Source organism: Sylvia atricapilla, chromosome 5, assembly GCF_009819655.1.
Source record: "Sylvia atricapilla isolate bSylAtr1 chromosome 5, bSylAtr1.pri, whole genome shotgun sequence".
NCBI lineage: Eukaryota > Metazoa > Chordata > Aves > Passeriformes > Sylviidae > Sylvia > Sylvia atricapilla.
Window position 1 is genome coordinate 22469604 of NC_089144.1, and position 19398 is coordinate 22489001.

The 19398-nt window shown below is 43.6% G+C and overlaps 1 protein-coding gene across 1 annotated transcript in view; it reads left to right on the plus strand.

Moving 5' to 3' along the window:
* Positions 1 to 639: 639 nt before the first annotated feature.
* Positions 640 to 19398, plus strand: part of FBH1 (F-box DNA helicase 1) — a 29198-nt gene continuing 10439 nt past the window's right edge. Inside the window, exons 1-13 of the mRNA XM_066318887.1 lie at positions 640 to 811; positions 1279 to 1952; positions 3993 to 4123; positions 5765 to 5900; positions 7943 to 8133; positions 9111 to 9206; positions 10206 to 10300; positions 11167 to 11335; positions 11971 to 12199; positions 13349 to 13436; positions 14062 to 14148; positions 16157 to 16293; positions 17418 to 17517. Coding sequence (XP_066174984.1) covers positions 646 to 811; positions 1279 to 1952; positions 3993 to 4123; positions 5765 to 5900; positions 7943 to 8133; positions 9111 to 9206; positions 10206 to 10300; positions 11167 to 11335; positions 11971 to 12199; positions 13349 to 13436; positions 14062 to 14148; positions 16157 to 16293; positions 17418 to 17517 — 2299 coding nt within the window. The 5' untranslated portion in view covers positions 640 to 645. The remainder of the gene's footprint in view (positions 812 to 1278; positions 1953 to 3992; positions 4124 to 5764; positions 5901 to 7942; positions 8134 to 9110; positions 9207 to 10205; positions 10301 to 11166; positions 11336 to 11970; positions 12200 to 13348; positions 13437 to 14061; positions 14149 to 16156; positions 16294 to 17417; positions 17518 to 19398) is intronic.

Consider the following 19398-nt stretch of genomic DNA (forward strand, 5'->3'; position numbering starts at 1 on the left):
GCAGATGGGTTAAATTTCCTCCCAGATGGATGATCCCAGCTTGGATCTGTTTGGGAAAGGCTCCATTTGGGTGTTTGAATATTGATTTGACCTTCCTGGGGTAAATTATTGTCATTTTTCCCTTAGAATTGAGGCTCTGTGGGCATCCCTGGAGTCACTTTGCATTCCCATAGCTTCAGAGGTGCTCCCTCCATGAGGTGCTGGAGAAAAAGCTAGAAAACCTGCCAGGATTCTGGGGTTTTTTGTTGTTGTTGTCCTGTTGTTACATTTGCAAATAGAATCCCAGAATTCCAGACTGGTTTGGGTGGGAAGAGAATTTAAAGGTTATCCATTTTGATCTCCTATCATGGGACACCTTCCACCGTCCCAGGGTGATCCAAGCCTCATCCAGCCCAGCCTTGGACATTCCAGGGATCCAGGAGCAGCCACAGCTGCTCTGGGAATTCCAGCCCAGCCAGGAATTCCTCCCCAACATCCAAACTAAATCTGCTCCAGAAAAATTCCTTGCTGAAACCCTGAGGCCTCTCAAAATTCCCGAGGGGGAAAATGCAGTTTTGTGCATATGGATTCAGTGTCATCATTCCCTCTCCCTTGGATTTTGGGTTTTTTCCTTTTTATTTCTCATTTTTCTGTGTGCTCACAGGGATGAACAGGTCCAAGAAGAGGCACCTCACAGCTCCTGAGTGTGAAGCTCTGGCCCAGAGCCCCGAGGGCTCATCGCCCCTGAGGCAGCCCCTGAGCCTGCGGCGAGGCAGAGGAGGAGCAAACCGAGGCCTTCATCCCGTCCACAGGACATGGAGACATCCCAGAGGTGCTGGGGGGAATTCTGGAGCCCTTCTGCTCTGGGAGAGCTGGGAATGTTCCTTTGGAGAAGGGAAGGCTCCAGGGAGAGCTTCCAGCACATTCCAGGGCCCAAAGGGGCTCCAGGAGAGCTGCAGAGGGGCTGGGGACAAGGGCTGCAGGGACAGGACACAGGGAATGGCTTCCCACTGCCACAGGGCACGGCTGGATGGGATCTTGGGAATTGGGAATTCCTGGCTGGGCTGGAATTGCCAGAGCAGCTGTGGCTGCCCCTGGAATTCCAAGGCCAGGCTGGACACTGGGGCTGGGAGCAGCCTGGGACAGTGGGAGGGTTGGAACTGGATGAGCTTTGAAATGCTTTCCAGCCCATTCCATGATTCTGTGAAAAAGGGTTTCCTTGACCAATTCCCTCTCTGGGAGAGTGTGTTTGTGATTTTATTCAATTGGAATTCATTCCCACTTTTCCCCTTGGTGCAGCACCAGCCCAGCAGAGGAACATCCTGGATTTCTTCAGGGTCCAAAAACCACCACAGGTGGGAACTGCTGGCATGGACAGCTGTGGGATCAAGGAAAATCCATTGGATCCCTTTTCCCCTGGATCTCAGAATTCCTTCAGCAGCAGCACTCAGAGCTGTGGGATCAAGGAAGAGCCAATGGATCCCTTTTTCCCTGGATCTCAGAATTCCTCCAAGGGCAGCACTCAGAGCTGTGGGATCAAGGAAGAGCCACTGGATCCCTTTTCTCCTGGAGCTCAGAATTCCTTCAGGAGCAGCAGCAGCAGCAATCCCTCACCTTTCCTGCATTCCCAGCACTTTGTGCCAGGTCCCAGGGGACATTCCAGGAAAAGACCGTTTCCTGCTGCAGCCTCAGGAATTCCTGTTCCCCAGCAGGATCTGTGGGAAGAACCTGAGGAGAAAATTCCAGAACTGAGCAGGATCAAGCAGGAAAGCGCAGAGCTGGAAGTGGAACCTCTTCCTGATTCCCACTTTGGCCTCCTGGGCACTCGGAACTGGGAAGTTCCTCAGGGATCTATGGATGATCTTCCTGCTGAAATCCTCAGGAATATTTTTGCTTTCCTGCCAGTGGTGGATCTGTACCAGAACCTGAGCCTGGTGTGTCACTGCTGGAGGGAGATAATCCAGGATCCCTTGGTAAGGAATTCTCTGGGATTATCCCATGGATCATCCATGCTCTTCCTGCCTCTTTTTGTTTCTTTAAATCCCAGGACTTTTTCCCCCAAGTCCAGGAATTTTTAGGTCTCCTGCCTTTTTATTTTGGACTTCTGGACCAAAAGTTGCTGCCCTAGATCTAAAATCCAGTTTTGGAGCAGCATTCCTGCCTATCCAGGGAAAAAAAAAATCTGGAAGATTCCATAAAATTCTCCTTCCCACTGTTTTCCCTGCAGCCATATTTTCCTGACAGGAATTATCCAGGGAATTCCTGCAGTGTCCCCAAGCCTCTGGGTGGGTTTGTGGTGCCTCTTGTCACCACATGGATTTGGTGGAAAACTCTGGAGCTCTGTTTTTATGGATTTGGGTTGATCTGGAATCAAGGCAAACAACTGGAAGTTGTTTTGGCAGCAGGAACAATCCCTAAATCCCACAGAAAGTGGCTTGGGAACAGCCAGCACTGCTCCAGTTGCTCACCATTCCCAAAAACCCAGCCCTATTTATAGGCTTTGAGTAGCTTCCCTCTCTCCTTTTTTTCCTTCCCCATTTCCCCCTCTCCTTTTTTTCCCCCCTCTCCTTTTTTCCCCCCCATCTCCTTTTTTCCCCCCCAATCTCCTTTTTTTCCCCCCTCTCCTTTTTTTCCCCCCTCTCCTTTTTTTCCCCCCTCTCTTTTTTTCCCCCCTCTCCTTTTTTTCCCCCCTCTCCTTTTTTCCCCCCTCTCCTTTTTTTCCCCCCCTCTCCTTTTTTTCCCCCCTCTCCTTTTTTTCCCCCCTCTCCTTTTTTCCCCCCTCTCCTTTTTTTCCCCCCTCTCCTTTTTTCCCCCCTCTCCTTTTTTCCCCCCTCTCCTTTTTTTCCCCCCTCTCCTTTTTTTCCCCCTCTCCTTTTTTTCCCCCCTCTCCTTTTTTTCCCCCCCTCTCCTTTTTTTCCCCCCTCTCCTTTTTTTCCCCCCTCTCCTTTTTTTCCCCCCTCTCCTTTTTTTCCCCCCTCTCCTTTTTTTCCCCCCTCTCCTTTTTTTCCCCCTCTCCTTTTTTCCCCCCTCTCCTTTTTTCCCCCCCTCTCCTTTTTTCCCCCCCCACCTTTTTTCCCCCCTCCCCTTTTTCCCCCCTCCCCTTTTTTCCCCCCTCTCCTTTTTTCCCCCCTCTCCTTTTTTTCCCCCCTCTCCTTTTTTTCCCCCCTCTCCTTTTTTTCACCCCTCTCCTTTTTTTCACCCCTCTCCTTTTTTTTCACCCCTCTCCTTTTTTTCACCCCTCTCCTTTTTTTCCCCCTCTCCTTTTTTTCCCCCCTCTCCTTTTTTTCCCCCCTCTCCTTTTTTTCCCCCCTCTCCTTTTTTTTCCCCCCTCTCCTTTTTTTTCCCCCCTCTCCTTTTTTTCCCCCCCTCTCCTTTTTTTTCCCCCCTCTCCTTTTTTTCCCCCCTCTCCTTTTTTTCCCCCCTCTCCTTTTTCCCCCCTCTCCTTTTTTTCCCCCCTCTCCTTTTTTCCCCCCTCTCCTTTTTTCCCCCCTCTCCTTTTTTCCCCCCTCTCCTTTTTTCCCCCCTCTCCTTTTTTCCCCCCTCTCCTTTTTTTCCCCCCTCTCCTTTTTTTCCCCCCTCTCCTTTTTTTCCCCCCTCTCCTTTTTTTCCCCCCCTCTCCTTTTTTTCACCCCTCTCCTTTTTTTCACCCCTCTCCTTTTTTTCACCCCTCTCCTTTTTTTCACCCCTCTCCTTTTTTTCACCCCTCTCCTTTTTTTCCCCCTCTCCTTTTTTCCCCCTCTCCTTTTTTCATCCACTTTCCCTTTTCGCCGCTTTTTCTCCTTTTCGCCGCTTTTTCTCCTTTCCCCCTCTCCTTTCCCCCTCTCCTTTCCCCCTCTCCTTTCCCCCTCTCCTTTTCCCTCATTTTCCCTCTTTTCCCTCCCCCTCTCCTCTTCCTGTCCAGCTCCTTTTTGAACCCCAGGACTCTGGCAATCCCCAGCTTCTCTCTTTCCCCCTGGAATCCCATTTTGGAATTCCAAGAGGTGAAATCTGCTGCTATGTGCTTCCCACTGCAGTTTATTCCTTGGAAAAAGCTCTACCACCGCTACCTGAAGAGGGAGGACTCAGCCCTGCAGAGGGTTGAGCAGATCCTGCAGGAATTTTCTATAACCAAGGAGCAGCAGGAATGTGTGCTGGGGCTGGTCAGGTGAGTCCAGTTTGTACCTGGAAATCCTCAGATTTTCCTTGCTTTGGGATTTCTTTTAGGAATTGCTGGGAGCAGGATGGGTGTGTCTTCTGAACAGGTGGGAGATGTGCAGGGAAATGGGGGAGGAGAAGTGATTTTAATAGGAAAAAAGCCACTAAAAAGAGGTTAAAAGATTTTCTTTTTTTTTACTCTGTTTGGACACAAGATGATGGAATCAGGGAATTGTTCAGGGACATGGAATCCAACTACTCCCAGCACTGCCAAGACCGCCCATGTCCCCAAGTGCCACATCCACATGGATTTGAAATCCCTCCAGGGATGGGAACTCCACCACTCATTCCAATGCTTTACAACCTTTTCCGTGGAGGAATTTTCCCAAAAATCCACCCGGAGCCTCCCCTGGCCCCAATGAGTATTTCCAGTAGTATCTGCAGTTAGTGAGAGTTATTCTCCAGGCTGTGTTACATAAAATCACATTACACTTGTCACACCTTTATCACCTCTGTAGGAAATCCCTGCTGCTGCTGTGTTGTGTGCAGCTGTTACACACCAAATTTTCAGTGGCCTTTTTGGTAATAATGGAGTCAGAATTGGTGAAATTTTGCTGTAGCCAAAACTTTCAAGGACAAACTCAAATTTTACTTTTGCCAAATTCAACTGATAATAATTTGCAGTTCTGTTTTCATCTGATATAAATTGTGTTGATAAAGTTAAGCACAGTTAAGCTTTGCCATGTTCAGTTCTGAATGATTTTATGTTTTATTACTTTTTATTTCAGCCTGAGGCCGTTCCCTCTCCTCCTGTCCCTGCTCCCTGGGATTAGATCCCAAATCCCTCCCGGCTGTCCCCTCCTGGCAGGGACTTGTGCAGAGCCACAAGGTCCCCCCTGGTCCCCCTTTTCTCCAGGCTCAGCCCCTTTCCCAGCTCCCTCAGCTTTTCCTGCTTCTCCAGAGCCTTCCCAGCTCCATTCCCAAGCCCCAAACTGGGAACTTTTCCAGCATTCCAGGGAATGTGCAGGTAGAGGATGGAATCTGGGAAGGTGGAAAAGGGGCTGGGATTGCTGCCCTGCCCTGCCTGCTGAGGAGCTGTAGAGACCAGGATTCCTTGGTTGTATTTCCAATGAAGTTTCCTCTCTTCCCCATTCCTGGAAGGAAAATTTCCTGCATCTGCACTGATTTATCCCCCACGAGCCCAACCCCAAGACAAATCCTTGATCACTGCAAGTGCTTTGCTCAGATCCCTGTAATTCAGAGAGGAATTCTGGGGGGTGGCATTGGGTTTGGAGCAAGGTGGATCCAGCCTCTGGAATCATGGAACGGTTTGGACTGGGAGGAACCTTAAAATCATCCAGTTCCACCCCCCTGGGCATGGAATTGCACTAAAGGAGACTTGCAGACAGCCAGAAGGAACTTCCAGGTTGGATGCAGGAATTTATTCCAGCTCCTGTGCATCACAAAACTGGGAATTCTTGTCTTAAGTGGCTCCTGGCACAGGAATGGGCTGGAAATCCACATTTCAGCTGCTCAAATTCCATGGAAAACAGACCAGGGATGAATGAAAACCTTCTGCAGCCACACTAGGATATTTGGAGGAGCTACAATTTCCTTGGAGAGTAAATCCCTGTTTGTTCCTCCTGCACAGGTTGGTCTCAACCACACCCACAGGACCCAAGGTGGATCCCAGCATGGTTCTCCAGATTTTGGAAAGTCATCCTCTCTTCCCAAAGGCTCAAGTGTGTGTCCTCAGCAAATTCCCAGATTTAATGATCAAGCCTGGAGTGAGTTTTACTCTTATTTCTGTTTTGTTTTTTGTTGGTTTTTTGTTGGTTTTTTGTTTTTTTCGGTTTTTTTTGTTTTTGTTTTTGTTTTTGGTTTTTGTTTGTTTGTTTGTTTTTGGGGTTTTTGTTTGTTTGTTTTTGTTTGTTTGTTTGTTTGTTTGTTTTTTTAAACAAATTCCTGCAGTGTCCCCAAGCCTCTGGGTGTGTTTGTGGTGTCTCCTGTCACCAAATGGGCTTAAGGGAAAATCCTGGAGCTCTGGATTTTTGGGTTTTATGGATTTGGGTTGATCTGGAATCCAGGCAAACAACTGGAAGTTTTTTGGCTGCAGGAATGATCCCTAAATCCCACAAAAAGTGACTTTTTGGGGAGATCCAGGTTTTTCCTTCTTGCCATTCCCATAAATTCAGATGGATAAAGCAGGACTGGATGCAATTATGGGATGTGCTCCTCTCTCCCTAACACATCCCAAAACTCTGTTTGTTTGGGATGAGGTCACTCCTGTGTCCCAAACTCCTTCCTCTGTGGTGTTACTTGGGATAAATTCGGGGTGATACAGGATTTACCAGGATAAAATTCCTCATGTATAGTTTATATGTATAACTTAATTATATGTATAATTTCTGCATGCATGTATGTAATATAAATGATATAATATATATTTTATTTTTACATCTTTTCTATAATTGTATGTCTAACTTAACTATATGTATGATTTATTCATACATATCTATAATACATAATATAAATAATACATATTTTAATGTATATAGTGTATATATTTGTATGTATAATAATATGTATAATTCAATTATATGTATCATTTATACATACATGTATGTACGATATATAAAATAATGTATATATTATATTAGATTACCATATACATTATGTATTTTAATATTTTAAATATATGTATAATTTAATTCCTCCATATTTTTTCTGTCTCCGAGTGGGGTTTTCTTATGTGTATAACCTAATTATATGGATAATTTATGCATACATACATGAAAATATAAACAATATAGTATAGATTATATCTAGTGATATGTATAATAGATGTATTGTATATGCGTATACATTATGTATGTAGTTTATATATGTATTTATTATATATCTTATATAATATTATGTGTATAATTTAATTCCTCATGTATAATTCCTCTATATATTACTAGCATTAAATTCCCCATGGAATTTTTCCCACCTCTAAGTGGGTTTTTCCACTCTCCTGGAAGCTTTAAGCTTTGTGCTCTCTTCTCCTTGTGTCAGGACTCTGGGCACTGAGAATTTTAGGATTTCTGTGCTGACAGGCACTGACCCCCAGGCAAACCCTGCACTGACCTGAGGCCATGGAAAAGGCTCCCAGAATTAACTAACAGCACTGGGATCGTGGGTGTGGAGTTTGGATAGAAGTGTGTGATAGCACAGGGTGGGAAACTCAGAGTTTGAGGGTTGGGAATACAGTAATATAGATATAAAGCAACATGGAGGATTTAGGGCGTAGGTTAAATTCTTCTTTTTCACCTTCTTCTCCATGGCTCTGGGAGGTGTTTTGTAATTGGGTAGAAAAATCCCCATTTTGGGCCACGGATGGTTGATTATTGGGTTAAATGTAAAAATAATTTAGGTGTCATTTCTTTATTGGACAGTTTGTGGTCAAAAGGCCTTGTAGAGAGACAGATAGGAGCCGTTTTTTACTTTGTTAGCTGCAAGTGCTGTAGAACTCACAGCTTGTGAGACTTCACGTAGATAAGAATTAACAAACATCTGAGTCTGAACAAGAAATACTGAATTAAGCATTTAATCCTGACCCTGGGAGAAAAAGAAGATAAAAAGCAACAGAGCCCAGGCTTGGCTTTGTTCTTAAAAGGCCTCGTAGAGAGATAGAGACAGAGCCATTTTTCACTTCGTTAGCCAGAACTCACAGCTTGTGAGACTGTAACAGAGATAAGAATTAACAAAAACCCATCTCTGGTGCAATTAATCCCACCTCTAACAGAAAAAGAAAATAAAACCCCCTTCATCCTTGTCCTTTCCCCAGCCTGAGAAGATGTGGGCCACCTTTGCCCTCATGGTGCTGTTCTCCGACAGCGTTGCCGACATCCAGAAGCTCCTGGGATGTTTGCAGAGCTCCCGCTCCCAGCTGGCCATGCTGGAGGTCGCCGAGGTGCTTCACTGCATGGCCACCCTGCTCTTTGCCATGAAGAACAGGAGCATTCCCATCTCCAACAGGTCAGGAGCTGCCCATTCCTTCCCAGCTCTTTGGACAAGCCAGACCAGAAAAAGTGGGAATTCCTCCTGGGAATAAGGAAGAAATGTGTGCTGGAAAAATTGCCTGATAAAATTTAGCGTTTGCAGTAATTAATGAGTCTGAGGGTCCAGATCATGAGGTACACAAAATCTGTCCTGTAGGGTTGAAAGAAAGGAAAAAAAAAAGAACTAAAAAAGGGAGGAAAAAATGAGAAAAAATAGAGAAAAAAAGAGAGGGAAACAGTGGGAAAACCCTTCTGGAGAATTCAGGTTGATTCTAAATCAATTGTTTGTCAACACAGTTAAAACCAAAGAAGCTCTTTGCTCTTCCCTCTGCAGTGAAAAATCACCAAGAATTATTATCAGGTTAATTATTGATAATATTTATTTAATAATTATTAAACAATTTAAAATTTAGTAAACTATTAACTATTAAAATAAATATTAAATATTAACTTTTAAATGGTTACATAATTATTTAATAAATTACAGTTTCTCAGAGTTAAAAACCTTCCCTAAAACCATTCTGAAGCAAAAACTACTTCACTCTAAAAGCCCAGAGCAGCCCCAAAATTCCCTCTCAGCTCCCCCAGCTCCAGCTCTGTTGTTAATTGTGGCTCAGGAGAGCAGAATGATCCCTTGGACTCTGATCCCAGGTCAAGTTTGCATGGAAGACCCTGGAATTCAGTCCTGGCAGGGCTGACGGAGAGGCCACACTCACAATTGTCCCCAGGGTGCCTTTGCTGTCACCTGTCAAGGCAGTATTAATTAAGAAAAAAATTATAAAATATTCATCATTTCCTGCAGAGCTTGAGGCTTTTTTTTTTTTTTTTTTTTTTTTTTTTTTTTTTTTTTTTAATTATCCAATATATTGGTGATGTTTAAGTGGCTGCAGAGGTTGAATTTGTTATGAATGATTTCTTAGTGGTAATTCCTGTTTTATCCTTTTATTTTTTCAGGATTCACTACAATATTTTCTACTGTTTGTCTCTGATGGAAAATGCCCCTGGAATTGTGCAGCCTCTGGAAGAGATAAGAATGGATTTGTGTTCCAGGTGATCCAAGCAGTGCCCTGAGGAAATGCTGAGCATTCCATAGGTTGGGAGAGCAAATATTTCACAGCAGGAAAAGATGGAGATGGATCAGTGCCACAGCTGATCCTGCTCCTCACAGCTTCCCATGAAATTTCAGAGGAAAATCAGGGTTGGGATTTAAATCTGTAAAAATTGGAGTTGCTGGGTTGAAATTCACTGCTGAGTCTGTCTTGGAACCGTGAGATGGTTTGGAATCATCCAGTGCCACCCCTGCCATGGCAGGGACATCTCCCACTGTCCCGAGTTACTCCAAGCCTTGTCCAGCCTTTGCTTGGACATTCCAGGGTGTGTCCAGCTAGGAATTCCCAGTTCCCAAGATCCCATCCAGCCGTGCCCTGTGGCAGTGGGAAGCCATTCCCTGTGTCCTGTCCCTGCAGGCCTTGTCCCCAGTCCCTCTGCAGCTCTCCCGGAGCCCCTTCAGGTCCTGGAATGTTCTGGAAACTCTCTCTGGAACATTCCCAGCTCTCTGGCCTGTGGAGATCCAAGCTTGGTTCCTTTTCTGCTGCTGGATTGAGTCATTTAATTCCTTATCCTCACCTGGAGAAAGGGAATGGGATAAATTCATCCATCACTGAGATCTGGCAAAGATAAAATTGGTTTTAATGAGCTTAAGGTGCCAAATTCATTTTTAAAGCACAATTTAGTCCCTTAAAAATATTTTCCTTTGTTTGTGTGTGATATTTTCCTAGATTTCCTAAAAAGTCTTTCCCAAGATTTTTTATCTCCAGTGTTTTCTTATTCCATGCTCTTCTCATTTTCCCAATAACCAAGTTGCTCCCAAGATGGGATGGGATCAATCAATCCCTGGTTTCCCTGTTAATTTCTTTTATGTGGGAGGGATTTTTAGGATTCATTTTTTTTTTTTAGGGATTTTCAAAGGATTAATTCCTTTAAAATGAATAGTTCACTCCTATAAATTCCTTCCATTCTGCTGATTTTGAATTTTTTCCCTGTTTTTAGTGGCTGGGCTGATGTCAAACTGACCCACGAACAGCAGAGGATTTTGAATCACAAAATTGAACCTGGCCAAACAGTGAAAATTATGGCACTTGCAGGTAAGAGCCCAAAATGTTGGGAAAATGACTGGACAATTCCCAATCTGCGTCTTCCCTCCCTGATCCATCTGCCTGAGGGATTGTGAGATCAATTTGTGCCTCTGGGATAACAAATTTAAGGGAAAACATGCCAAAAATGAAGGCAGAATAAAAACAGGGGAGAAAGGAGTGGGGGAAATGCAGAATAGCCCTGCAGATCCGGAGGCTGGGAAAGGAGGAAGGGGAGATGCTCCAGGTGCTGGAGTAGAGGTTTCCCTGGAACCCCTGGAAGAGCAGATCCTGAAGGAATGACCCCATGGAAAAAGGGAGAAATTCCTGAAGGACTGACCCTACGGAAAAGGGATCCAGGTTGGAAGAGCCTAATCCTGAGGGACTGACCCCATGGAAATGGGATCCAGGCTGGAGCAGTTCCTGAAGGAATGACCCCATAGAAAAGGGATCCAGGCTGGAGCAGTTCCTGAAGGACTGAGCCCATGGAAAAAGGGGATCCAGGCTGGAGTGGACAGTTCACAAAGCTGTACCAGAGGAGGTTTAGGTTGCATATTGGGAAAATTCCTCCATGCAAAGGTTTATCCAGCCCTGGCACAGCTGCCCAGGCAGGGATGGAGTCCCCATTCCTGGAGGGATTTAAAAACCCTGTGGATGAGGCACTTGAAGACATGGATGGCCTTGGAAGTGCTGGGGATGGTTGGGCTTGACCTTAAAGAACTTTTCCAACCTAAATAATTCCCTGATTCTCTGAAATCAGGAGTGAAGTGGAATATTTGAGTTGGGACAGCAGGAAAGTGAGGTGTAAAAAAAAAATATATGGAATCATTAATTCCTGACTATGGATATTTTATTCCTTTTTTTCCTCTCCTCTCCAGGCACAGGGAAAACCTCGACCTTGGTCAAGTACGCAGAGAAATTCCCGGAGCTGAAGTTCCTTTACCTGGCTTTTAACAAAGCTATGGTAGAGAAGGGGAGGAGGGTTTTTCCAAGAAATGTCATCTGCAAGACCTTCCACTCCTTGGCTTATGGAAGCATTGGGAGATAGTGAGTGGGGAATTCCAATTCCTTTGGGGAAGCAGGGAAAGGACGAGGAAAGCCTCAAACCTCTGAGATTTGAGGCAGCACAAATAATTGGGGTGGGAAAATTTGTCATTTTTGGTTTCCAAATGGATGAAGTGGGATGCTGCAGGGATTTCAGCATCCATGGGAACACTTCAAAGCTAAGGAGATCCTCACAGGGAGGTGGGAATCCTCGGGAAATGAGGTTTTTCTCACTTCCCATTTCCACTGGAATGCTACTACCACTCCAAGTGCTGCTTTTCCTGAGCAGAGGATCGATTTCCTTACCCTGAGCTGTTTTAGTGATCAAATTTCTGTCCCCTTCTGGCACATTAAAGCTGAGAATAGGAAGGAAAGTCAGCCATGACCTGGAAAAAGAGGGAAATCCCGTTCCCTGGCTCTGCAAACACTCCAGTATTCCAGGGATGAGCTCAGTTTTCCATCTCTAAAACGTATCAAATCAACAAATTAGTGCTTCCACCAGGAGAAATCTGCGCAGAATTAAAGATACTCCATTATTAGGATGATTTGGGGTATAAATCCGAGCTTTTTTCAGGGATAGCTCACTAAAAAAGGGATTTCTGTTTTGTTCTGACATTTTCTTTGTCTTTTTATCACAGCTACAAAGACAAAGGCAAGCTGAACTTCTCCAAGATGTCAGTTTATTCCATCAGCTTCCTCCTGCGGAACAGGGAGGGCGCATCCCTGTTTATAAGAGGGAAAACAGTGTCCCAGACCTTGGGAAACTTTTTTTCCTCCTCAGACGAGGAGATCTGTGAGGAGCACACACCCCTGTTGTTCAAAAACACTCGAGGGCAGATGCAGCCCATGAGCCAAGAGGAAAAAAAGGTGAGTTTTTGGGATGGAGTCTCTGGAATTTTCCAAGGTTGGATGGGGTTTGGAGAAATCTGGGATAGTGGGAGATGTCCCTGCTGATGGATGGGGCGGCACTGGATGGGCTTTGAGGTCTCTTCCAACCCAACCCATTCCATGATTTTAGGAAATAATTGATGTTCATCCCCATTCCCAAAATGTTATTTCGCGTGTTCCTTCCCATGTTTTGCTGAAATTTGGGAAGGAAGATTGGTATTGGGGAATCCTTGAGCCAGAGAAGGGGTTGGGGTAAATCCTGAGCTTTGGAAGAAAGCAGAGGCTGAAAGCAACATTCCAGAGCAATTGGGAGGAGGAATGAAAAGACTGGGAGAAGGAATCACAGACTGGGAGAAGGAATCACAGACTGGGAGGAAGAATCACAGACTGGGAGGAAGAATCACAGACTGGGAGGAAGAATCCCAGACTGGGAGGAAGAATCAGGGACTGGGAAGAAGAACAAAAAATTGGGAGATAGAATTGGGAGGAAGAATCAAAGATTGAGAGGAGGAATCAAAAGATTGGGAGAAGGAATCAGAGATTGGGAGGAAGAATCAAAAGATTGGGAGAAGGAATCAAAGGTTGGGAGGAGGAACCAAAGATTGGGAAGAGAAATCAAAGACTGGGAGGAGAAATCAAAAGATTTGGAGGAAGAATCAAAGATTGGGAGGAGGAATCAAAGATTGGAATCAAAAGATTGGGAGGAGGAATCAAAGACTGTGAGGAAGATGATATTTGGGGAAAAAGGGATAATCCCTGTTTTCCCTAAAAAAATACTTCAGCCAATCTCCTCACCAAATCCTTGTGGATCTGAGGAGCTGCTTGGAACGTGAAAGAAGTGTCTGGGGTTTTTTGGGAATGGCTTCCCACTACCGCAGGGCAGGGATGGATGGGATCTTGGGAAGGAATTCCTGCCTGGGCTGGAATTCTCAGACAAGCTGTGTTTGTCTGTCGATCCCTGGAAGTGTTCAAGGCCAGGTTGGAGCAACCTGGGGTAAAGGAAAATGTCCCTACCTATGGCTAGGGTGGGACTGGATGGGCTTTGAGGCCCTTTCCAGCTCAAACCATTCCACGATTTTATATTTATTCCCTGATTTTCATCCCAGTCCTTCTGTTCTCCCATTTTAGATCAATGTGGAAGAGGCCAGAGAGATTTGGCACAACATGAAGAAGCTGGATGGAGACGCAGAGAAGAGATACAAGATGACTTGTGATGGTAAAAGAGATGGAAAATCCCTTGGGAAAAAGAGATTTGGTGGTGGAAAAATCAATGGACTTATTATTCCTGCTTCTGGTTGAGCATCCAGAAGGAGAAAATCCTCGTTTTCCTGCCACTGGCTCACCAGGGAATATCCCTTTGGCTCAATTTTTTTGTCTTTAAAATGCACAAAATTAATTTGTGCTCCCACTAGGATAAAAATGTGCAGATTTTAAGGATATTCTCTTTTTTTAGTGGCTGAAAATCAAGCCCAGAAAGTTGGAAGTTGCTTCCAGCACATCCTTTCCTCTGGATAGTGCTGGAGAAAACCGGGAAAAAGCTTTTCCTTGGAATTTTTGGTGGGCATTGAGAAGTTCAGATTCATCAAATCCCAAATATGGGAATGTATTTGGCCTGCCAAGGGAGACAGAGATTTTTTAGCAACCCTTAAGAATGGGGAAATTCCAAGCAGGAAGTGAGGCCAGAAATGTTATGAAACAGCAACAACCAAAACAAAACAAATCAAAACAAACCCAACAAACAAACAAAAAAGAAGTATTTGTTTTAAAGATCCTGGTGGTTTATGCTGAAGGAATTCCCCTCTCCCTGAAATTCCCTGAAATTCCTGATTTTTTTCCCTCAGGATATTTGAAACTTTGGCAGCTCAGCAAGCCCCAGCTCTCAGGATACGATGCCATTTTTGTGGATGAAGCCCAGGATTGCACTCCAGGTGAGTTATTCCAGGAGCTGGGGCTCCAGTCCCACTTCCAGAGAGGATTTCCATATGCTTGGGATTGTGGTGGAAGTATCTTAACGAAAATACTTGGAATATAAACAAATTTTCCCCTCAGGTTTAACTTTTTCAATCAAGTTTTCACTGGGTTTGGAGCAACGTCTTCCTCCATGATCCAAACTGAGCTTTCCTTTCACTTTCCAGCAGATTCTTCCCTCATGATCCAAACTGAGCTTTCACTGGGTTTGGAGCAGGTTTTTTTCCCCTCACTAAACAGATGGAAAATGTTTTTTCTGGGTTATATTGGACAAGCCCAGAATTCCTTTTTTTTTATTCTCTCAAAGCTTTTTGGATTCTCTCACAGCTTTCCCTTGGGTTTGGAGCAAGTTCTTCCTCATGATCCAAACTGAGCTCTCACTGGTGTTGTGGTTTCACATTAGCCAAATTTCATTTACCAACTGAGAGATAGGATTTTGGGAGAAAAAGGCGAAACAGGCACAACTTAAAAGTAAAAACAGATAGATTTTATGAACGTACCCTAAAGAAAAAGAGAGGAAAAAAAAAAATGAGACATTCAAAGACCTTCTCCCCCTCATCTCAAACTGTTCACTTTTCCACTCAACACTGAGAGAAAACTATGATTTTCAGTCAGTTGCCACCATTTAAACATGATCCTACATCACCTTGGGAGAGGAGCCTCTCTAGGGTTGTGGAGAACACACCACAAGAAAAAGGTCTGGTGGCTTTCCAGGGCACAGATCTGCAACCGCCTGGAATTTTTGCAGATTCTGTGCAGTCCCACCCATAAAACAGTTTCCCAAGCTGCTTATGGGCCTCCACATCTTCGGGCTATTGTTGTAAGAATGCTTTTCTAGTACAAAACAAGGATTCTCTTCTATCTCTAAATTCCCCTCTGTCTCAAAAGAAATAGAGATCTCCTTGTTCTTTCCCAGGAGCCAGGGACATATTCTATTCAAAATTCTCAATTAAAACCCATGTGTATCAATACACACAATCTTTTGGCTAGAACTTGCATTCCCTCAAGCAGCATTAGGATATTACAAAAACAGTCCATTTCCCCATAATTCATATACAGGGAAGTCCGGTCAGAAATGTCCACTTCCTCCATCCCATCTTCCAATAGTCTTTCTCAGTTCTTTCACTGACTTTGTCTCAATGCTGTCTCTACATTTCAAATCACTGTGTCTTCCATGGAGGAGAGAAAAGGAATAATGCCCCAAGAGGTTTTTTTTTCTCCTCTCCAGCAGACTCCTGGAACTTCAAGGCTGCAGGTGATGGGGGGGGGAGGAAGGGGGAGAGGGAGCTGCTCAGGAACGCTGATGGACGAAACCTCCTCCACCTTGGTCAGATCTAAAGCCACTCAAACTTGGATCAGCTCCTTGGAGCTCTGGAGAAAAGTTCTCAAAAGTCTCTCCTCCTCCTGACGAGAGGCTCTGGCAGCCAAGCCAAGGGCATGGCCGCCGTGGTCCTGGTGCAGGGCCAGCCCTGCCAATCTGCAATCCTCCTCCTCCTCTCCCCATCGGAGGAGCTGGGGACACAGGGGACACTGCCGGGGGACAGAGGGAATGCTGCTGGCCCCGGCCACTGTCCCCCAGGCAGGGCCACCCCCAAGGCCTGGCTGGGCCTGGCCCAGGGAGCCCAGCCCAAACATCTGTCTTATGAGGTGATGTTAGCTCCTTGCCAGCCAGAAAAGGAAAAGGCTGAGCCACCGGGGACTTGTGATTTAAGACTGAGTCTCCAGAGGCGCCTGCAATACTCTTATTCCTCAGCCAAGCTGTCAATCCATGCTAGAACTTTCTTAGGAAAAACACCCTTTCACATTCATGCTAAACCACCACAACAGGGTTTCCAGCAGGTTCTTCCCTCATGATCCAAACTGAACTTTCCTTTGGGTTTCCAGCACGTTTTTCCCTCATGGTCCAAACTGAGATTCTTGGGTTTGGAGCAGATTTTTCCCTCATGATCCAATTTTTTTTCCCCTCAGCCATTGTGGATATTGTGCAGTCCCAGAAATGTGGGAAAATCCTGGTGGGAGACCCTCACCAGCAGATCTACACCTTCCGAGGGGCCATCAACACCCTCTACATGGTGCCTCACACCCACCTGTACTACCTGACCCAGGTGAGGGCAGCATGTTCCATAAATAAATCCCAAAATCCAGGGAAAATCTGGCACCGTGGAGGGTTTGCTTTTCTCTGGATTGCTGAGGAATCCAGCAGTTGTGGGGTTTTGGTGGAGTGATCCCATCCCTGTGGATGAAAAAGTGGGAGCTAGGAGAGAAGTGTTTTTGCAGGGAGATTCTCTTTGTTTGAAGGGATTACATCTGGAATGCTGGATCTAGCTGTGGGATCCAACAGCAGGAGGACTTGGAGCTGCTGGAAAGCTGGGAATGTTCCCCTGGAGAAGGGAGGGATCCAGGGAGAGCTTCCAGCACATTCCAGCGCCTGAAAGGGCTCCAGGAGAGCTGCAGAGGGACTGGGGACAAGGCCTGGAGGGACAGGACACAGGGAATGGCTTCCCACTGCCACAGGGCAGGGCTGGATGGGATCTTGGGAATTGGGAATTCCTGCCTGGGCTGGAATTCCCAGAGAATCCCTGGCTCCCTAGAATGTCCAAGGAAGGACTGGAGCACCCTGGGATCGTGGAATTGTCCCTGGAATGAGCTTTACGGTCCCTTCCCACCCAAACTGCTCCTGGGATTCTGGGATTTGGGACACTCAGAACCCATCCCAAGGGATTTTGATGGAAAATGGGGAGAGAAAAGAGAGGGAAAGGGAAGGGAGACCTTCATGGTTTCCTGAGATTCCAAGTGAAGTCCTTCAGTCCATAAATTTCTACCCCTGGATCCCTGGAAGTGTCCAAGGCCAGATGGGACATTGGGGCTTGGAGCCTCTTGGGATAATGGGAGGTGTCCCTGCCCATGGCCAGGATTTCTGGGAATATTTGGGGGATTTTCCAAGAGAAAATTTGTCCAGAAGGTTGTTGGGAATCACTTAATTTGGATTTAAGAACAACTGAGATGTCTAGGAATGTTTTGGAGGGATTTTGATGCTTCTTCCAAGAGAAAAATTCTACAGAAATTTTTAAGAATAACCAGGAATTTGCAGGAATATTTTGGAGACATTCTGATGCTTTTTTCCATGGGGAAAAAAAAAATCCTCCAGAAGTTTGCTGGGAATCCCATAAATCCCTAAGGAGCAATCCTTTGGTGGATCCCAACAATTCCCTGTGGTTTTTCCCTGCAGAGTTTCCGCTTCGGGCCCGAGATCGCCTATGTGGGATCCACCATTCTGGAGGTGGGGAAAAGGATCCGCCAGAAAACCCTGCTGGGAGGAAACCAAAAGGGTGAGCTGGGATTGGGAATTCCAGAGAGATTCCCAAATAATCCCAGAGGTTTGGGTTAGAAATCAGGGTCCATTGATTCATTGGATTAAATGATTTAATTTAATTTTTAAAAATGATTTGAAAAATTAAATTTAAATTAAATTAAATTTAAATTAAATTAAATTATTCTTGCCATTAATTTAATGTTAAATAATAATAGTATAACATTAAAATAAAATAATTATTATATTATATTATATTATATTATATTATATTATATTACGGTATTATTGTATTGTATTATAATATTCTATTAGGTTTTTGTATTATTGTATTATGAACTTCGTAGTAAATATTAGTCACAAATAATAGATTTTTAAACAGTAAGTAAATAAAGGAATAATCCTTCATTAATTTAAGAATTAAATTCATTTGAAGCCCCATTTCGAGGCTTCTTTTTTCCCATTTTTATCAGGGATGGGGCAAGGAAAGAGAAATGGACAGCTGGAATTAATAATTCCAAAGTTTCACATAAATTAATCGTAAATATTAGTCACACATGACAGATTTTTAAACAAAGTATGTAAATAAAGTGAAGCAAATTAAATCAAATAAAAAGAAATAAAGAAAAGAAAAATAAATAAAATCCATTTCCCCTGCAGGGGATGTGAGGGATGGGGCAAAGGAGGAGGAATGGTAAGCTTATATATAAAGTTGATAGTAAATATTAGTCACAAATGATAGATTTTTAAACATAGTAAGTAAAGCAAAATAAATCAAATAAAAAGAAATAAAAGAAATAAAATTAATTTCTCCTGCAGGAGACGTGAGGGATGGGACAAAGAATTAATAATTCCCAAGTTTTACATAAACTGATAGTAAATATTAGTTACAAATGATAGATTTTTGAACATAGTAAGTAAATAAAGCAAAGCAAAATAAAAAGAAATAAAGAAATAAAAATAAATAAAATTAATTTTTCCCGCAGGAGACATGAGGGATGGGGCAAAGAAAGAGGAATGAACAGCTGGAATTAATAATTCCAAGGTTTTACATAAATTGATAGTAAAATTAGTCACCAACGATAGATTCTTAAACACAGTGAGTGAATAAAGTAAAGCAAAACAAATAAAAATTAAAAGAAATAAATAAAATTATTTTTTCCTGCAGGAGACATGAGGGATGGGGCAAAGAAAGAGGAATGAACAGCTGGAATTAATAATTCCAAGGTTTTACATAAATTGTTAGTAAAACATAGCCACAAACAATAGATTTTTAAGCACAGTGAGTAAATAAAGTAAAGCCAAATGAATAAAAATTAACAGAAATAAAGAAATAAAAATAAATAAAATTAATTTTTCCTTCAGGAGACATGAGGGATGGGGCAAAGAAAGAGGAATGAACAGCTGGAATTAATAATTCCAAGGTTTTACATAAATTGATAGTAAATGTTAGTCAGAAACGATAGATTTTTAATCACAGTAAGTAAATAAAGTAAAGCAAAATCAATAAAAATTAAAAGAAATAAAGAAATAAAAATAAATAAAATTATTTTTTCCTGCAGGAGACATGAGGGATGGGGCAAAGAAAGAGGAATGAACAGCTGGAATTAATAATTCCAAGGTTTTACATAAATTGATAGTAAATGTTAGTCATAAACAATAGATTTTTAATCACAGTAAGTAAATAAAGTAAAGCAAAATCAATAAAATTTAAAAGAAATAAAGAAAAAAAAATAAATAAAATTATTTTTTCCTGCGGGAGACATGAGGGATGGGGCAAAGAAAGAGGAATGAACAGCTGGAATTAATAATTCCAAGGTTTTACATTAATTGTTAGTAAATGTTAGCCACAAACAATAGATTTTTAGTCACAGTAAGTAAATAAAGTAAAGCAAAACGA